At 49.7% G+C, this 17863-nt stretch overlaps 1 protein-coding gene across 1 annotated transcript in view; it reads right to left on the bottom strand.

Moving 5' to 3' along the window:
- Positions 1-17863, bottom strand: part of LOC144502286 (scavenger receptor class B member 1-like) — a 55453-nt gene that overhangs the window by 7848 nt on the left and 29742 nt on the right. Inside the window, exons 9-10 of the mRNA XM_078226100.1 lie at positions 17215-17288; positions 5333-5384 (exon numbers count right to left, since the gene is read on the bottom strand). Of these exons, the coding sequence (XP_078082226.1) occupies positions 5333-5384; positions 17215-17288 (126 nt within the window). The remainder of the gene's footprint in view (positions 1-5332; positions 5385-17214; positions 17289-17863) is intronic.

Genomic DNA, 17863 nt, shown 5'->3' with positions numbered 1-17863 from the left:
CCTTCTCCATCAGTCGTCTAACCTCCCTCTTACCCTGTTTACATTCCTTATCTATTTGCGAGCTAACCTCCTCGCTCTCAGTCCCCTCATTTCGATTCCCTCCCCCCAACCTTTCTAGTTTAAAGTCTCTCCAGTAGCCTTAGCCAACCTTCCCGCCAGGATATTGGTCCCCCTGGGATTCAAGTGCCACCCGTCTTTTTTAAACAGGTCACACCTGCCCCTAAAGAGGTCCCAATGATCCAAGTACCCAAATCCTTGTCCCTTGCTCCAGTCCCTCAGCCACGCATTCATTCTCCACCGATTCCTGTTCTCACTCTCCCGCGGCACAGGCAGCAATCCCGAGATTACTACCTTTGCATTCCTCTTTCTCAGTTGTCTACCTAACTCCCTATATTCTCTTTTCATGACCCCTTCCCTCTTCCTACCTATGTCAGCAGTACCTATATGCATCACGACCTTCGGCTCCTCTCCCTCCCCCTTCAGGATTTCTGGGACTCGACCAGAGACATCCCGGACCCCTGCACCAGGGAGGCAAACCACCATCCGAGAGTCCCGTCTGTGTCCGCAAAAACGCCTATCTGACCCCCTCACCGTAGAGTCCCCAATTAGCACTACCCTCCTTTCCTTACCCTTTTGCACTACTGGGCCAGGCTCAGCTCCAGAGACACTGCCACCGCTGCTTCCCCCAGGTGGGCTGTCCACCCCAGTAGTACTCAGACAGGAGTACTTATTATTAAGGGGCACATCCACCGGGGTGCTCACCATCAACCGAGCTTTCTCCTTCCTCACTGTTACCCAGTTACCCTCCTCCCGTGGCCCCGGTGTGACCACCTGCCGATAGCTCCTGTCAATGACCTCCTCACTATCCCTAACCCGACGAAGGTCCTCGAGCTGCAATTCCAGTTCCCTAACATGGTCCCTTAGGAACCGCAGCTCAACACACCCAGCACAGATATGGTCGTCCGGGAGGCTAGGAGCCTCCAGGACCTCCCACATCCTACATTGGGAACAACATACTGGCCTCACACTCATAATTGCCCCTTTAAACACACAGGGAAAAAAAAAGTGAATGAAAATTTTAAACTTACCTTTCCTCCTCCTGTTTTCTCCAAAGCCCTGCTCTCACTGGGTCTTTTTTTTTAGGTTAGAGGAGGAGGGAGGGTGGGATACTCTACAAGTGTAGAGTATCGGGATTCCTCTCTGTTCCAATTTATTGGGGGAAAAAAAAATCTCTCTCTCCCAGACCTCCCTGCGCGACCACTTCCGGGTTTAGATATTATTAAAGAAAAAACCCGCGAAAAAGTAAGTTAAAAAATAACAGCGCTTACCCGCAGCACTCCTCTCGCGAATCTCTCCCTCTCTGCTGCACTTCCAAGACGCAATGAGGCCGATTCACTGAGGTGAGTAACTTTTTTAAAAAAAAAATCTCTCTCTCCCAGACCTCCCTGCGCGACCACTTCCGGGTTTAGATATTATTAAAGAAAAAACCCGCTTTCTTCTCCGGGTTGCCATTTACTGTATAATTCCCTTCTGTATCAGACCTTCCAAAATGCATCACCTCGCATTTTTCCGGATTAAATTCCATCTGCCATTTCTCCACCCAAGTCTCCAATCTATCGATATCCTGCTGTTTTCTCTTTGTTCTCCTTACATATGTATAAAATGCTTCAGGATTTTCCTTAATCCTGTTTGTCAAGGACATTTCATGGCCCCTTTTAGCCCTCCTAACTCCTTGTTTAAGTTCTTTACTGTTATCTTTATATTCTTCGAGGGCTCTCAAACAAAGAAGAAAGAAAATTACAGCTCAGGAACAGGCATTTTGGCCCTCCAAGCCTGCACCGACCATGCTGCCCGACTGAACTAAAACCCCCTGTCTGTCTGTCTTCAGTTTCCTAAACCCTACGCATATCTCTTTTTGCTTTTTGACTAAGCTTACAATTTCTCTTGTCATCCAAGATTCCCGCATCTTAAAGTTAAAGTTTATTTATTAGTCACAAGTAAGGCTTACATTAACATTGCAATCAAGTTACTGTGAAAATCCCCGAGTCGCCACAATCCGGCACCTGTTTGGGTCAATGTACCTAACCTGTACGTCTTTCAGACTGTGGGAGGAAACCAGAGCACCCGGAGGAAACCCACGCAGACGTGGGGAGAATGTGCAGATGCCACACAGACAGTGACCCAAACTGGGAATCAAATCTGGATCCCTGGCACTCTGAAGCATCAGTGCTAATCACTGTGTTACCGTGCCGCCCCAAGGAGTCTTGCCATCCTTATCTATCATTTTCACAGGAACATGCTGATCCTGAACACTAATCTACTGGTCTTTAAAAGATTCCCACATGACAGATGTGGATTTACCCTCAAACAGACACCCCCAGTCTACATTCCCCAGTTCCTGCCTAATATTGTTGTAGTTAGCCTTCACCCAATTTAATACTTTCACCCAAGGACCACTCTTATCCTTATCTATAAATAACTTAAAACTTACTGAATTATGGTCACTGTTCCCGATATGCTCCCCCACTGAAACTTCGACCACTTGGCTAGGCTCATTCCCCGATGGCTGGGCTCATTCCCCAATAACAGGCCTAGTATGGCCCCTTCCCTAGTTGGACGTATTACTTCAAGGAATCCTCCTGCATGTCCCTGACAAATTCTGCCCCCTCCCCATTGAAGCCCTTGGTTCTGAGGGAGAGGGGCTGAGGTGGAGTGTATTGGTATTGTTACAGTGTTTAGGGACTGAAGGTCTCAGTGAGACTACAGCTGGAGTCGGTGCCCCGCAGAAAGAGGGTATCGGTCTGATTTTGAAGAACTGCATGTTGAACTAACTGAAACAAGTAGATTTGATTTTCTTTGCAGGGCTTTGGCAGACACAGTGAAGGAGCTGTGAGTGAGAGACCGCAATGAGGTCGTACCCAGAACCATCAGCAGGGGAATAGCAGGCAAGCGAAACAGTCAGTTCATGGATCTGAAGGTGTTGAACACGTTGAGACTGTCGCGTGACTCAACGGCACTGACCGGCGGAACAGTTAGCCCGACACCAGTGGTCAATGCAGTGTGTGTGGCCCTGACGTCACAGATTGCAGAGAATGTGGAGACTCGAAGTGGTCACCCTCACAGCGTGGAGAAGAACAGCAGCTGGGTCACCAGAGAGGCTGGATTGTTGGGATTATTTCCAAAGAGGAATGCATGTGGAGGAGCGAAGGGAAGCGTGTGGAAATGTGCGAGTTCTCTGAGGCTGTGGGGGTGTTCGATGGCTACAGACCATCCATCGCCATGAACCTAACATGACTCAGTCCAACAAGCTCATGAAGTACTTCACTGGAAACATGGCCACCATCCTGGTACTCAAACGTGATTGGATCTAGGGGCAGCGAGATTGCTAGGGCAGATAATCGCACTGATGACAGCAGATTGCTAGCAGCTATTCTGACATTCCTACTGCACAGCACCCAGAGGCTGTCGCACCCTGACAGAGGTGGATGGTGCTCCTCACAGCAGCCCCCTCCTCAAGGTGCTACATGGTCACCATTCTGCCTCCTCACCCCTTTACTAGAGACTCAGTGACGGGGTATAAGTGTTTTAGGCGAGACAGAGGAGGGGCTAAAAAAGGTGGGGGAGTAGCGGTATTAGTTAGGGAGCATATTACAGTGGTGCAGAGAGTGGACAATTTAGAGGGGTCATGTAATGAGTCGCTGTGGGTGGAGCTCAGAAACAGGAAGGTGGTGAAGAAGGCATATGGTATGCTTACCTTTATAGGACGGGGTATAGAGTATAAAAGCTGGAGTCTGAAGTTGCAGCTGTATAGAACGCTGGTTAGGCCACATTTGGAGTACTGCGTCCAGTTCTGGTTGCCGCACTACCAGAAGGACGTGGAGGCTTTAGAGAGAGTGCAGAGAAGGTTTACCAGGATGTTGCCTGGTATGGAGGGTCTTAGCTATGAGGAGAGATTGGGTAAACTGGGGTTGTTCTCCCTGGAAAGACGGAGAATGAGGGGAGACCTGATAGAGGAGTACAAAATGACGAAGGGTATAGATAGGGTGAACAGTGGGAAGCTTTTTCCCAGGTCGGAGGTGACGATCACGAGGGGTCACGGGCTCAAGGTGAGAGGGGCGAAGTATAACTCAGATATCAGAGGGACGTTTTTTACACAGAGGGTGGTGGGGGCCTGGAATGCGCTGCCAAGTAGGGGTGGTGGAAGCAGACACGCTGGCATCGTTTAAGACTTATCTGGATAGTCACATGAGCAGTCTGGGAATGGAGGGATACAAACGAATGGTCTAGTTGGACCAATGAGGGGCACTGGCTTGGAGGGCCGAAGGGCCTGTTTCCTGTGCTGTACTGTTCGTTGTTCTTTGACTGATTCCTCTCTCCATAACCGAGGTGAGCCCTGCATTGGTACAAGTGGGGCAGTCTGAGTCCTCATTGGATGAGCACAGAATTGTTTAGGTGGAGCTGGGGGTGAGGTACAGACGTCAGGACGGGGAGAAAGCAAACTGCCTCCATGTTGATCTCTGCCACGGAGGGAGGTCCATATCGAGGCATCTGTGAAAGATTCCTCCAATCACAGTCCTTTCTACAAGGGCCACACGTGGGTCTATTTTCCAATCCTCCCAATTCCACCTTCAAGCTTCCTCCCGGGGCCATCGGGAAGGTTCCGTCCAGTCTGTCTGTCACCCAATCCTGGAACATGCTTCACAAAGATGTGCGGGTTAGGTTGATTGGCCATGCTAAAATTGCCCCTTAGTGTCCGAGCGTAGATTAGAGGGATTAGCGGGTAAAATGTGTAGGGATATGGGGGTAGGGCCTGGGTGGGATTGTGGTCGGTGCAGACTCGATGGGCCGAATGGCCTCTTCCTGCACTGTAGGGTTTCTATGTTTCTATGAATACAAATCAAATTCACTCCAGTAATGAATACTGTGGCGGGCGGAATTCCCATTCCGCCCACCATGGGAATCGTAGCGGGCAAGGGGCGGACAATGGAAAGATCCGTTGACCTCGGGTGGGATTTTCTGGGATTTTTCCGGCAGGGGCGGCAGAAAAATCGTGCCCTAAAGCCGGAATTCACCCATCCCACTTGCCAGTGGAATTTTAGTGGGCGGATTGCGGAGAATGTGAACCGCCATTGATGGTGGGGTGGGAATTTCCGGCTTTTAGACCAGCGCGGCTGGAGAATTCCACCCCATGTTTCTGGATTTCTTTTAATAAAAACATAATGAACAAGTTGTTTCAGTCAGGAAGCCTTCGCTCTTTGAATAATTTCCATGCTTCAAATAGAAAGAAAATTATCCCAAAATATCTGTCGATTTTCCCTGAAGATGTTCTTACCTCATCGAACCAAATTAAAGGGAGCAGCATTGTCCTCATTTTCCCAGCAATTCTAAAGAAGAGGTGAAAGGTTACTGTGTGATAAATTGCATAAATATTTCAGAATCTGATCACATGAGCGAATAACAATGTCCCCTTGACTTTGGTTTCAGATACTGTGGCTACATACTTTCAAGATGAGGTGAGTCCCATACTCTGCCAACAGCTCCTAATGAAAGGGATCTAATTCCTTATTGGCTATCGAAAAAATATTATCTCATTTTCAGTCACATGATCCAGCAGTAATTATTGCTCCTGATGAGTTTTCTATCAATGTCCAATCAAATTGGAAGGCAAGTTGAGAAATGAGTCAGCAGATCCAAGAATGTCAAGCCACCAGTGACCTTAATCACTTGGCAATATCTTGCACAAAGATAACAGACTTGGAGAGTTTAAACTAACTCGGCAGGGGTGTGGGAACCAAGAGATAATATCAGAGAGGAACATCAAGGTCCACAGTTAGAGAGCACGCGAGTGAGCAACAGTAAGCTATCAGGTGGGGGCAGGGTAAAGGAGAAGGTGATAAAGTCTAAATCAGGGTTAATGCGTATGCATGTGAATGTACAGAGTGTAATAAATCAGATTGGGGAATTACAGGCACAGATCGTACAGTGCAAGTATGATGCTATCGATAATCATTGAATCCTATAATGCAGAAGGAGGCCATTCAGCCCATCAAGTCTGTACCGACCACAATCCCACCCAGGTCCTATCCCCATAATACCATTCATTTACCCTAGCTAGTCCCCCTGACGCTAAGGAGCAATTTATCATGGCCAATCCACCTAACCCGCACATCTTTGGACTGTGGGAGGAAACCGGAGCACCCGGAGGAAACCCACACAGTGACCCAAGCCAGGAATCGAACCTGGGGCCACCGTGGCTCAAGGAAGTGCAGGACTGGTGTTAAATATTCCGGGATACAAGGTGTTCAGGAAGGATAGGAGAAGAAGGATAACGTGAGGGATAGCGGGGTGGCCTATAGGCCTCCAACAAGTGGGAAGGATATCGAGGAACAAACTTGCAAGGAAATTACTGAGGCGTGCAAGAATGAGAATAGTCATAATTTGATTATCCGAATATAAACGGGGATAGTCACAGTGTAAAGGACAGTGAGCAGCAAGAGTTGCTTGTGTGCGCTGAAGAACGTTTTCCAAAGCAGTACATTTCCAGTCCAATGAGGGACTGCTGGACTTGGGACTGAGGTGGGCCAAGTAGATCAAGTTTCTGTAGGAAACAGTGATCATTGTATCATAAGGTTTAGGTTGACTATGGAAAAGAACAAAGAAGAATTCAAAGTAAATAATTAACTGGGAGAAAGCTAACTTCAATGGGGTAAGAATGGATCTGGGCCAAAAAAATTGGAGTCAAAAGTTGGCAAAAAAAACAGTAGTCGGACAATGGACTACCTTCAAAGAAGAGGGAATTCAGGCACGGTCATGGTATACTCCCTTGGAAGGGAAAGGCAGGGCAAACAAATCCAGAACTCCCTGGATGACAAAAAAGATAGAAATTAAGCTAAAGAAGGAAAAGTGTGCTTATGACAGATGTTGGGTAGGAAATACCATTGAGAACCAGGCTGAATATAGAAGGTTCAGAGGGGAGGTGAAAAAGCAAATAAAAGAAGCAAAGAAGGGATATGAAAAGAGACAGTAAGCAGCACAGTGTGTACCATCTACAAGATGCACTGCAGCAACTCACCAAGGCTTCTTAGGCAAACCCATGACCACCACCACCTAGAAGGAGAAGGGCAGCAGATACCTGGGAACACCACCACCCTGAGGTTCCCCTCCAAGCCACTCACCATCCTGACTTGGAAATACATAGGCCATTCCTTCACTGTCACTGGGTCAAAATCCTGGAACATCCTCTCTAACAGCACCGTGGGTGTACCTACACCACAGGGACTGCAGCAGGTCAAGGTGCCAGTTCACCACTTTCTCAAGGGCAATTAGGGATGGGAAATAAATACTGGTTTGGCCAGTGAATCCTACATTCCCTGAATGAATAAAAAATTCAACAGCAAATACCTTTTTTTTAACATCAGGAAAATGGTCAATTTTAATTTCTGGATGTGGGGCAACAGGGGAGTTGAAAATTTTGTGTTCCTTCACACAGAGCAACTGAAATCCGTATCTCGGGAGAAACAGGTTCAATTTCCCAGTGAAGGGAAGGGAAGTGAACTGATCCAGATGTTGGTGGAACACCTGGATCTCACCGCGTTGACAGGGAAGCTGGATGTAGAATTCCACAATGGCTCTGAAACCCCCTGGCCCCGCCCAATCCAAGCTGGAAAAGCTCAGGGTGCATCTGAAATTTCAGGAGCGGGAATGGGAGAATCCCAGCTCTGTAAACCGGAAATAGAGTAGGAGCTGAAAGGGAGAGAGAGCATACAGCTGGAAGCGGGAAGGGAAAATATATTTCTCCAGTAACACCCACTCTCTTCCCACTCCGGAACCACTCTGAGTCCATCACACATTCGGGATCCATTCCCGAATTTGATGAGGGTGATGTGGAGATGTTTTTGAGAAAGGAGACAGTGAAAACAGCCTCTTATATCTGGAGATTTCTAATTCAAGGGCAGCATTTAGGGAGAACCCAAGATGTCTCTTCCATGCTCTCTCCCAAGGGAGACATGGTGGCTCAGTGGTTAGCACTGCTGCCTCACAGCACCAGGGACCCGGGTTCGAATCCCGCCTTGGGTTACTGTCTGTGTGGAGCCTGCACATTCTCCTCATGTCTGTGTGGGTTTCCTCCGGGTGCTCCGGTTTCCTCCCACAGTCTAAAGATGTGCGGGTTTGGTGGATTGGTTATGATAAATTGACCCTTAGTGTCAGGGGGACTAGCTAGGGTCAGTGCAGGGAGTTGTGGGAATAGGGCCTGGGTGGGACTCTGGTTGGTACAGACTCAATGGGCCGAATGGCCTCCTTCTGCACTGTAGAGTTCTATGCTGCATCGCAATGTGTCCAGGAATTCTGAGCAGACCAAGGCTGCGATCTGAACTGCCGACCGGTTAGTCCTGGAGACAATTCCTGAAAACTCGCAACAGACACGCACAAAACCTACTTTGAGTTTGGACAACTGAACAAAATTGTATTCGACCAATGGGTAAGGTCCCACATGCTCCCACCGAGGGATTGCAGGAGTTGATATTGTGAGAGGGATTTAAAATCTGTTTACCCTCCAGCCTGCGGGGGCGCACTTGGAGGAACACAGCATCCGCGAAGGCTCGGAGACCCGGAGAAACTCAGGCACAGCCTTTCCTGAACATTCCCATGGACATTGGAAGATTCAACAAGAAACAATACCCGTCACTGTCTAAGAATACATGTGACAATAATAAATCCATTCAAGATTCAGCAGGGTGACCGAGATAGAAAAGGCGTCCTGACCGGAACAGCTAACCCAAAGGAGAGTGCACGGAATCGGCCCACAGCCCAAAAGGAGAATCCTCGGAGATTGGAGTGAATAGACCATTCCGGAACCGAGTGCTGCAGATTGCGAGGGGTGTCTGCCGGTCTGAGAGGACACCAGACGAGTAACCCCCACCCCCTGCCCACTGAAAGGAGACCCCAATGGGGAGTACAGCAGAGTAAGCACAGACTCAGCACAGAATATTTACCCCTCGGGGGACACAGTGTGTGTCTGACCTGGAGAACTCTCTTTGTTGGACTCTCTTTTTCAGGAAGAGTGTCCTCCTACCTATCCCGGAATGTGAGCGTGTCCGTGATTCTGCTCCAGGACCCAGGGCCACTCAGTCCTTAATGTCGGAGGGGAGTTCAGTCTGCTCCCCAAATCCTCCCTGAAGGTCAAAGCCCTGATCAGTGTCGGGCCGGGGAACTCTGTATTTTGTACCCCCTCCTGAAGGTCCCCCCTCGAGTGTGACCTTGTTCCAGACCCTGTTACAGTCAGCAGTGACCCTGAACTATCAGGAGCAGGAATCGATAGCTTCTTTGTCAATGATCGAGTGGCAGTGAGGAGTTAACCAGCAGAAGAAAAGAGGCCAATACCAACCAGCCAAAATCTGCAGCAAACTAAATAAAGAACAAAGAACAGTACAGCACAGGAACAGGCCCTTCAGCCCATCAAGTCTATGCTGACACAGATGCCTCTCTAATCTAATATTTTCTTGCCTCTACATGGTCCATATCCCTCTATTCCCTGCCTATTCATGTATCTATCCAGATGCCTCTTGAACGTTGTTATAGAATCTGCTTCCACCACCTCCTCCAGCAGCGCGTTCCAGGCATTCACCACCCTCTGTGTGAAAAACTTGCCCCTTACATCTCTTTTAAACTTTCCCCCTCACACTCACAACCTATGACCCCGAGTAATTGACCCTTCGACCCTGGGAAAAAGACTCTGACTATCCACTCTATCCAAGCCTGTCATAATCCTGTAAACCTCTATCAGATCCCCCCTCATCCTCTGACACTCCGATGAAAACAATCCAACTTTGTTCAACCTTTCTTCATCGCCCAGGGAAACTAGGGAAGATGCTGTGACTCAAAAGGGTGAATTAAAACCACAAGACCATAAGAAATAGAAACAGGAATAGGCCATTCGGCCCCTCGAGCCTGCTCCGCCATTCAATAGGACTATGGCTGATCCGGCATTCGTCATGTTCACTTTCCTGCCCTTTCCCTGTAACCCTTGATCCCCTTAAGAATCTATCTCAGCCTTAAATATACACAAGGCCTCTGCTCGCACAGCTCTCTGTAGCAAGGTGTTCCAAAGACTCACAACACTGGAAGAAGAATTTCATCCTCATCTCCAGTGTTTTCTTCAGTGTTCACCAAGGAGAGGGGCCATGTTTTTGAGGAAGAGAAGGTGTTTCAGGCTAATAGGCTGGAGGAAATAGTTGTTCGGAGGGAGGATGTACTGGCAGTTTTGAATAAACTGAAGGTCGATAAGTCCCCTGGGCCTGATGAAATATATCCTAGGATTCTTTGGGAGGCAAGGGATGAGATTGCAGAGCCTTTGGCTTTGATCTTTGGGTCCTCACTGTCCACGGGGATGGTGCCAGAGGACTGGAGAGTGGCGAATGTTGTTCCTCTGTTTAAGAAAGGGAATAGAAATGACCCTGGTAATTATAGACCGGTTAGTCTTACTTCGGTGGTTGGTAAATTGATGGAAAAGGTCCTTAGGAATGGGATTTACGACCATTTAGAAAGATGCGGATTAATCCAGGATAGTCAGCACGGATTCGTGAAGGGCAAGTCGTGCCTCACAAATTTGATAGAATTTTTTGAGGAGGTAACTAAGTGTGTTGATGAAGGTAGGGCAGTTGATGTCATATACATGGATTTTAGTAAGGCGTTTGATAAGGACCCCCATGGTCGGCTTATGATGAAAGTAAGGAGGTGTGGGATAGAGGGAAAGTTGGCCGATTGGATAGGTAACTGGCTATCTGATCGAAGACAGAGGGTGGTGGTGGATGGAAAATTCTTGGACTGGAGGCAGGTTGCTAGCGGAGTGCCACAGGGTTCAGTGCTTGGTCCTCTGCTCTTTGTGATTTTTATTAATGACTTAGAGGAGGGGGCTGAAGGGTGGATCAGTAAATTTGCTGATGACACCAAGATTGGTGGAGTAGTGGATGAGGTGGAGGGCTGTTGTAGGCTGCAAAGAGACATAGATAGGATGCAAAGCTGGGCTGAAAAATGGCAAATGGAGTTTAACCCTGATAAATGTGAGGTGAGGTCTCTGGAGCGGAGGAGGCTGAGGGGAGACTTAATAGAGGTTTATAAAATGATGAAGGGGATAGCTAGAGTGAACGTTCAAAGACTATTTCCTCGGGTGGATGGAGCTATTACAAGGGGGCATAACTGTCCAAAGATGTGCGGGTTAGGTTGATTGGCCAGGTTAAAAATTGCCCCTTAGAGTCCTGAGATGCGTAGGTTAGTGCGATTAGCGGGTAAATATGTGGGGGCCTGGGTGGGATTGTGGTCGGTGCAGACTCGATGGGCCGAATGGCCTCCTTCTGCACTGTAGGGTTTCTATGATTTCTATGATTCATTTTGGTAGGACTAATTTAAATGTGGATTACAGGGATTCTCTGGGAGGCAAGAGAAGTGATTGCAGAGCCTCTGGCTCTGATCTTCAGGTCGTCGTTGGCCTCTGGTATAGTACCAGAAGATTGGAGGTTAGCGAATGTTGTCCCATTGTTTAAGAAGGGGAACAGAGACTTCCCCGGGAATTATAGACCGGTGAGTCTCACTTCTGTTGTCGGCAAGATGTTGGAAAAAATTATAAGGGATAGGATTTATAGTTATTTGGAGAGTAATGAATTGATAGGTGATAGTCAGCATGGTTTTGTGGCAGGTAGGTCGTGCCTTACTAACCTTATTGAGTTTTTTGAGAAAGTGACCAAGGAGGTGGATGGGGGCAAGGCAGTGGACGTGGTATATATGGATTTTAGTAAGGCGTTTGATAAGGTTCACCATGGTAGGCTTCTGCAGAAAATGCAGATGTATGGGATTGGGGGTGATCTAGGAAATTGGATCAGGAATTGGCTAGCGGATAGGAAACAGAGGGTGGTGGTTGATAGTAAATATTCATCATGGAGTGCGGTTACAAGTGGTGTACCTCAGGGATCTGTTTTGGGGCCACTGCTGTTTGTAATATTTATTAATGATCTGGATGAGGGTATAGTTGGGTGGATTAGCAAATTTGCTCATGACACCAAAGTCGGTGGTGTGGTAGACAGTGAGGAAGGGTGTCGTAGTTTGCAGGAAGACTTAGACAGGTTGCAAAGTTGGGCCGAGAGGTGGCGGATGGAGTTTAATGCGGAGAAGTGTGAGGTAATTCACTTTGGTAGGAATAACAGATGTGTTGAGTATAGGGCTAACGGGAGGACTTTGAATAGTGTGGAGGAGCAGAGGGATCTAGGTGTATGTGTGCATAGATCCCTGAAAGTTGGGAATCAAGTAGATAAGGTTGTTAAGAAGGCATATGGTGTCTTGGCGTTTATTGGTAGGGGGATTGAATTTAGGAGTCGTAGCGTTATGTTGCAACTGTACACAACTCTGGTGCGGCCGCACTTGGAGTACTGTGTGCAGTTCTGGTCCCCACATTACAGGAAGGATGTGGAGGCTTTGGAGAGGGTGCAGAGGAGGTTTACCAGGATGTTGCCTGGTATGGAGGGGAGATCCTATGAGGAGAGGCTGAGGGATTTGGGATTGTTTTCGCTGGAAAGGCGGCGGCTAAGAGGGGATCTTATTGAAACATATAAGATGATTAGAGGTTTAGATAGGGTGGATAGTGATAGCCTTTTTCCTCTGATGGAGAAATCCAGCACGAGGGGGCATGGCTTTAAATTGAGGGGGGGTAGTTATAGAACCGATGTCAGGGGTAGGTTCTTTACCCAGAGGGTGGTGAGGGATTGGAATGCCCTGCCAGCATCAGTAGTAAATGCGCCTAGTTTGGGGGCGTTTAAGAGATCCGTAGATAGGTTCATGGACGAAAAGAAATTGGTTTAGGTTGGAGGGTCACAGTTTTTTTTTTAACTGGTCGGTGCAACATCGTGGGCCGAAGGGCCTGTTCTGCGCTGTAATGTTCTATGTTCTATGTTCTATGTTCTACAGGGTCAAAGCTAGGGTTCTGGAGACTGTGGAGGAACAGAGAGATCTTGGGGTCCATATCCACAGATCTCTAAAGGTTGCCACTCAAGTGGATAGAGCTGTGAAGAAGGCCTATAGTGAGTTAGCTTTTATTAACAGGGGGTTGGAGTTTAAGAGCCGTGGGGTTATGCTGCAACTGTACAGGACCTTGGTGAGACCACATTTGGAATATTGTGTGCAGTTCTGGTCACCTCACTATAAGGATGTGGAAGCGCTGGAAAGAGTGCAGAGGTGATTTACCAGGATGCTGCCTGGTTTGGAGGGTAGGTCTTATGAGGAAAGGTTGAGGGAGCTAGGGCTGTTCTCTCTGGAGCGGAGGAGGCTGAGGGGAGACTTAATAGAGGTTTATAAAATGATGAAGGGGATAGATAGAGTGAACGTTCAAAGACTATTTCCTCGGGTGGATGGAGCTATTACAAGGGGGCATAACTATGGGGTTCATGGTGGGAGATATAGGAAGGATATCAGAGGTAGGTTTTTTACGCAGAGAGTGGTTGGGGTGTGGAATGGACTGCCTGCAGTGATAGTGGAGTCAGACACTTTAGGAACATTTAAGCGGTTATTGGATAGGCACATGGAGCACACCAGGATGATATGGAGTGGGATAGCTTGATCTTGGTTTCAGATAAAGCTCGGCACAACATCGTGGGCCGAAGGGCCTGTTCTGTGCTGTACTGTTCTATGTTCTATGTTCTATCTCAGTCTTAAATTGGTGCCCCTTTATTCTGAGATGATTCCCTCTGTTTCCCACGAGGGGAAACATCCTCTCAGCACTTACCCTGCCAAGCCCCTTAAAAATCCTCTCTTTCAATGCGATCACTTCTCAGGGGAATGGGGTACAGACTCAGAGAGTGGGGTACAGACTGGGGTACAGACTTGGGGAGTGGGGTACAGACTCTGGGAGTGGGGTACAGTCTCGCGGAGTGGGGTACAGACTCGGGGAGTGGGGTACAGACTCGGGGAGTGGGGTACAGACTCGGGGAGTGGGGTACAGACACTGGGGAGTGGGGTACACACTTGGGGAGTGGGATACAGACTTGGGAAGTGGGGTACAGACTCAGGGAATGGGGTACAGACTCAGAGAGTGGGGTACAGACCCTGGGAGTGGGGTACAGACTGGGGTACAGATTTGTGGAGTGGAGTACAGACTCTGGGAGTGGGGTACAGTCTCACGGAGTGGGGTACAGACTCGGGGAGTGGGGTACAGACTCTGGGGAGTGGGGTACAGTCTCAGGGAGTGGGGTACAGAGTCGGGGAGTGGAGTACACACTCGGGGAGTGGAGTACTCACTCGCGGAGTGAGGTACACACTTGGGGAGTGGGGTACAGACTCTGGGAGTGGGGTACATACTCAGAGAGTGGGGTACAGACTCGTGCAGTGGGGTACAGACTCGGGGAGTGGGGTACAGACTCGGGGAGTGGGGTACAGACTCGGGGAGTGGGGTACAGACTTGGGGAATGGGGTACAGACTCAGAGAGTGGGGTACAGACTCTGGTGTGGGGGACCGACTGGGGTACAGACTTGGGGAGTGGGGTACAGACTTGGGGAGTGGGGTACAGACTCTGGGAGTGGGGTACAGTCTCGCGGAGTGGGGTACAGACACGGGGAGTGGGGTACAGACTCTGGGAGTGGGGTACAGTCTCGCAGAATTGGGTACAGATTCGGGGAGTAGGGTACAGACTCGGGGAGTGGAGTACTCACTCGCGGAGTGCGATACACACTCGGGGAGTGGAGTACTCACTCACGGAGTGAGGTACACACTTGGGGAGTGGGGTACAGACTCTGGGAGTGCAGTACAGACTCTGGGGAGTGGGGTACAGACTCTGGGAGTGGGGCACCGACTGGGGTACAGACTCGGGGAGTGGGGTACAGACTCTGGGAGTGGGGTACATACTCAGAGAGTGGGGTACAGACTCGGGGAGTGGGGTACAGACTCAGGGAGTGGGGTACAGACTCAGAGAGTGGGGTACAGACTCTGGGAGTGGGGCACCGACTGGGGTACAGACTTGGGGAGTGGGGTACAGACTCTGGGAGTGGGGTACAGTCTCGCGGAGTGGGGTACAGACTCGAGGAGTGGGATACAGACTCGGGGAGTGGAGTACACACTCGGGGAGTGGAGTACTCACTCGCGGAGTGAGGTACACACTTGGGGAGTGGGGTACAGACTCGGGGAGTGGAGTACAGACTCGAGGAGTGGGGTACTCACTTGGGGAGTGGGGTACAGACTCTGGGAGTGAGGTACAAACTTGGGGAATGGGGCACAGACTCTGGGAGTGGGGTACAGACTCTGGGAGTGGGGCACAGACCCAGGGAGTGGGGTGCAGACTCAGGGAGTGGGGTACAGACTCGGGGAGTGGGGTAAATGGTTGGGGAGTGGGGTATAGACTCTGGGAGTGGGCTACACAGTTGGGGAGTGGGGTACAAACTCTGGGAGTGGGGTATAGACTTGGGGGATGGGGTACAGACTCGGGGAGTGGGGTACATGGTTGGGGAGTGGGGTACAGACTCTGGAAGTGGGGTACAGACTTGGGGAATGGAGCACAGACTCTGGGAGTGGGGTACAGACCCAGGGAGTGGGGTGCAGACTCAGGGAGTGGGATACAGACTCGGGGAGTGGGGTACATGGTTGGGGAGTGGGGTACAGACTCTGGGAGTGGGATACAGAGTCGGGGAGTTGAGTACAGACTCGGGGAGCGGGGTACACAGTTGGGGAGTGGGGTACTGACTCAGGGAGTGGGGTACAGACTCTTGGTGTGGGGTACAGACTCTGGGAGTGGGGTACATGGTTGGGGAGTGGGGTACAGACCCTGGGAGTGGGGTACAGACTCGGAGAGTGGGGTAAATGGTTGGGGAGTGGGCTACAGACTCTTTGAGTGGGGTACAGACTCTGGGAGTGGGGTAAATGGTTGGAGAGTGGGGTACAGAATCTGGGAGTGGGGTACAGACTCTGGGAGTGGGGTACAGACACTGGGAGTGGGGTACAGACTCGGGAGTGTGTTACAGACTCTGGGGAGTGGGGTACAGACTTGGGGAGTGGGGTACCGACTCGGGGAGTGGGCTACACAGTTGGGGAGTGGGGTACAAACTCTGGGAGTGGGGTATAGACTTGGGGGATGGGGTTTAGACTCGGGGAGTGGGGTACATAGTTGGGGAGTGGGGTACAGACTCTGGAAGTGGGGTACAGACTTGGGGAATGGGGCACAGACTCTGGGAGTGGGGTACAGACTCTGGGAGTGGGGTACAGACTCTGGGAGTGGGGTACAGACTCAGGGAGTGTGATACAGACTCGGGGAGTGGGGTACATGTTTGGGGAGTGGGGTACAGACTCTGGGAGTGGGGTACAGACTCTGGAAGTGTGGTACAGACTTGGGGAATGGGGTACAGACTCTGGGAGTGGGGTACAGACCCAGGGAGTGGGGTGCAGACTCAGGGAGTGGGATACAGACTCGGGGAGTGGGGTACATGGTTGGGGAGTGGGGTACAGACTCTGGGAGTGGGATACAGAGTCGGGGAGTTGAGTACAGACTCGGGGAGCGGGGTACACAGTTGGGGAGTGGGGTACTGACTCAGGGAGTGGGGTACAGACTCTTGGTGTGGGGTACAGACTCTGGGAGTGGGGTACATGGTTGGGGAGTGGGGTACAGACTCTGGGAGTGGGGTACAGACTCGGGGAGTGGGGTAAATGGTTGGGGAGTGGGGTACACACTCTGGGAGTGGGGTACAGACTCTGGGAGTGGGGTACAGACTCTGGGAGTGGGGTGCAGACTTGGGGAATAGGGTACATGGTTGGGGAGTGGGGTACAGACTCGGGGAGTGGGGTACAGACTCGGGGAGTAGGGTACACGGTTGGGGAGTGGGTACAGACTCTGGGAGTGGGGTACAGACTCGGGGAGTGGGGTACACGGTTGGGGAGTGGGGTACAGACTCTGGGAGTGGGCTACAGACTCTCTCGATTCCTCATTCCGTACAAAACCCCTCTCCCACGACATTCATTCGATGATTTTCGAATGTATTCTTGTATTTTTCCAGTTTGAAGCAGTTTTACTTTCTCACATTTCTCTCGTGTGAATCCAGTCTGTTCAGGTTCAGTGCCTGGGGTTATAATGCATGTCACTTTCTGTTACAGAGTTCTGCTGGCAATCACAACTACTGCAGATGTTTGGTCTTTAACTGGTTGTTATACAGCCAGCACTTTATAAAAATTATCAAATAAAACTCACTTACTGTATTCCTTTTGCAGATTTGAGGAACAGGTTTAATTGTAATTTAATTGAGACATTCAGTGGGATTCCCGACAACTGCAAAAGAAAAATAAAAGAATGTGAAATATTTTCTGCAATGTGTCAGATAGTTTCACAGTTTTTGCTCAGTAATCGCTCACATTAATCAGAATTAATCTTTCCTGATGCTCCCCGTGTTTACTCTTGTCTCAGTTGGTTCAGTTCAGAGTCAAATCAGTCACAAAGTTGGACAGAACTCTCACATTCTCTTTTCCCAGTCAGGACTTGCCACTGATTTTATCAGCTCGAGAAATCCAAACTTGACTGGAATTTCTTTCACAATGTCGATAACTGCACGGAAAAGCACAATTGAGAGGCAACCCCACAGCCACAGGATTCACCCCGAGAGCTCGCAACGTGACAGAGTCACCTTCACAACCCAAACTCCTACAGAACTCACTGGCAAGCTTCGAGAACCAGTTGGTTGGGATAGACTTAGAGCAGGTCAGTGAGGAGAACTACAGGGGGTCACGGTTGCAAATCCCTGCCCACAGCTGGTGTCATCATCCGCCTCAATACTCAGCTAATGTTTCCCAAATGTCACAATTGATGTGAGAACATAGAACACAGAACATAGAACATGGAACACGGAA

This window comes from Mustelus asterias, chromosome 13 (assembly GCF_964213995.1).
Source record: "Mustelus asterias chromosome 13, sMusAst1.hap1.1, whole genome shotgun sequence".
Lineage (NCBI taxonomy): Eukaryota > Metazoa > Chordata > Chondrichthyes > Carcharhiniformes > Triakidae > Mustelus > Mustelus asterias.
Note: the sequence above shows the minus strand (reverse complement) of the source record. Positions and strands in the feature narration are given on the sequence as shown.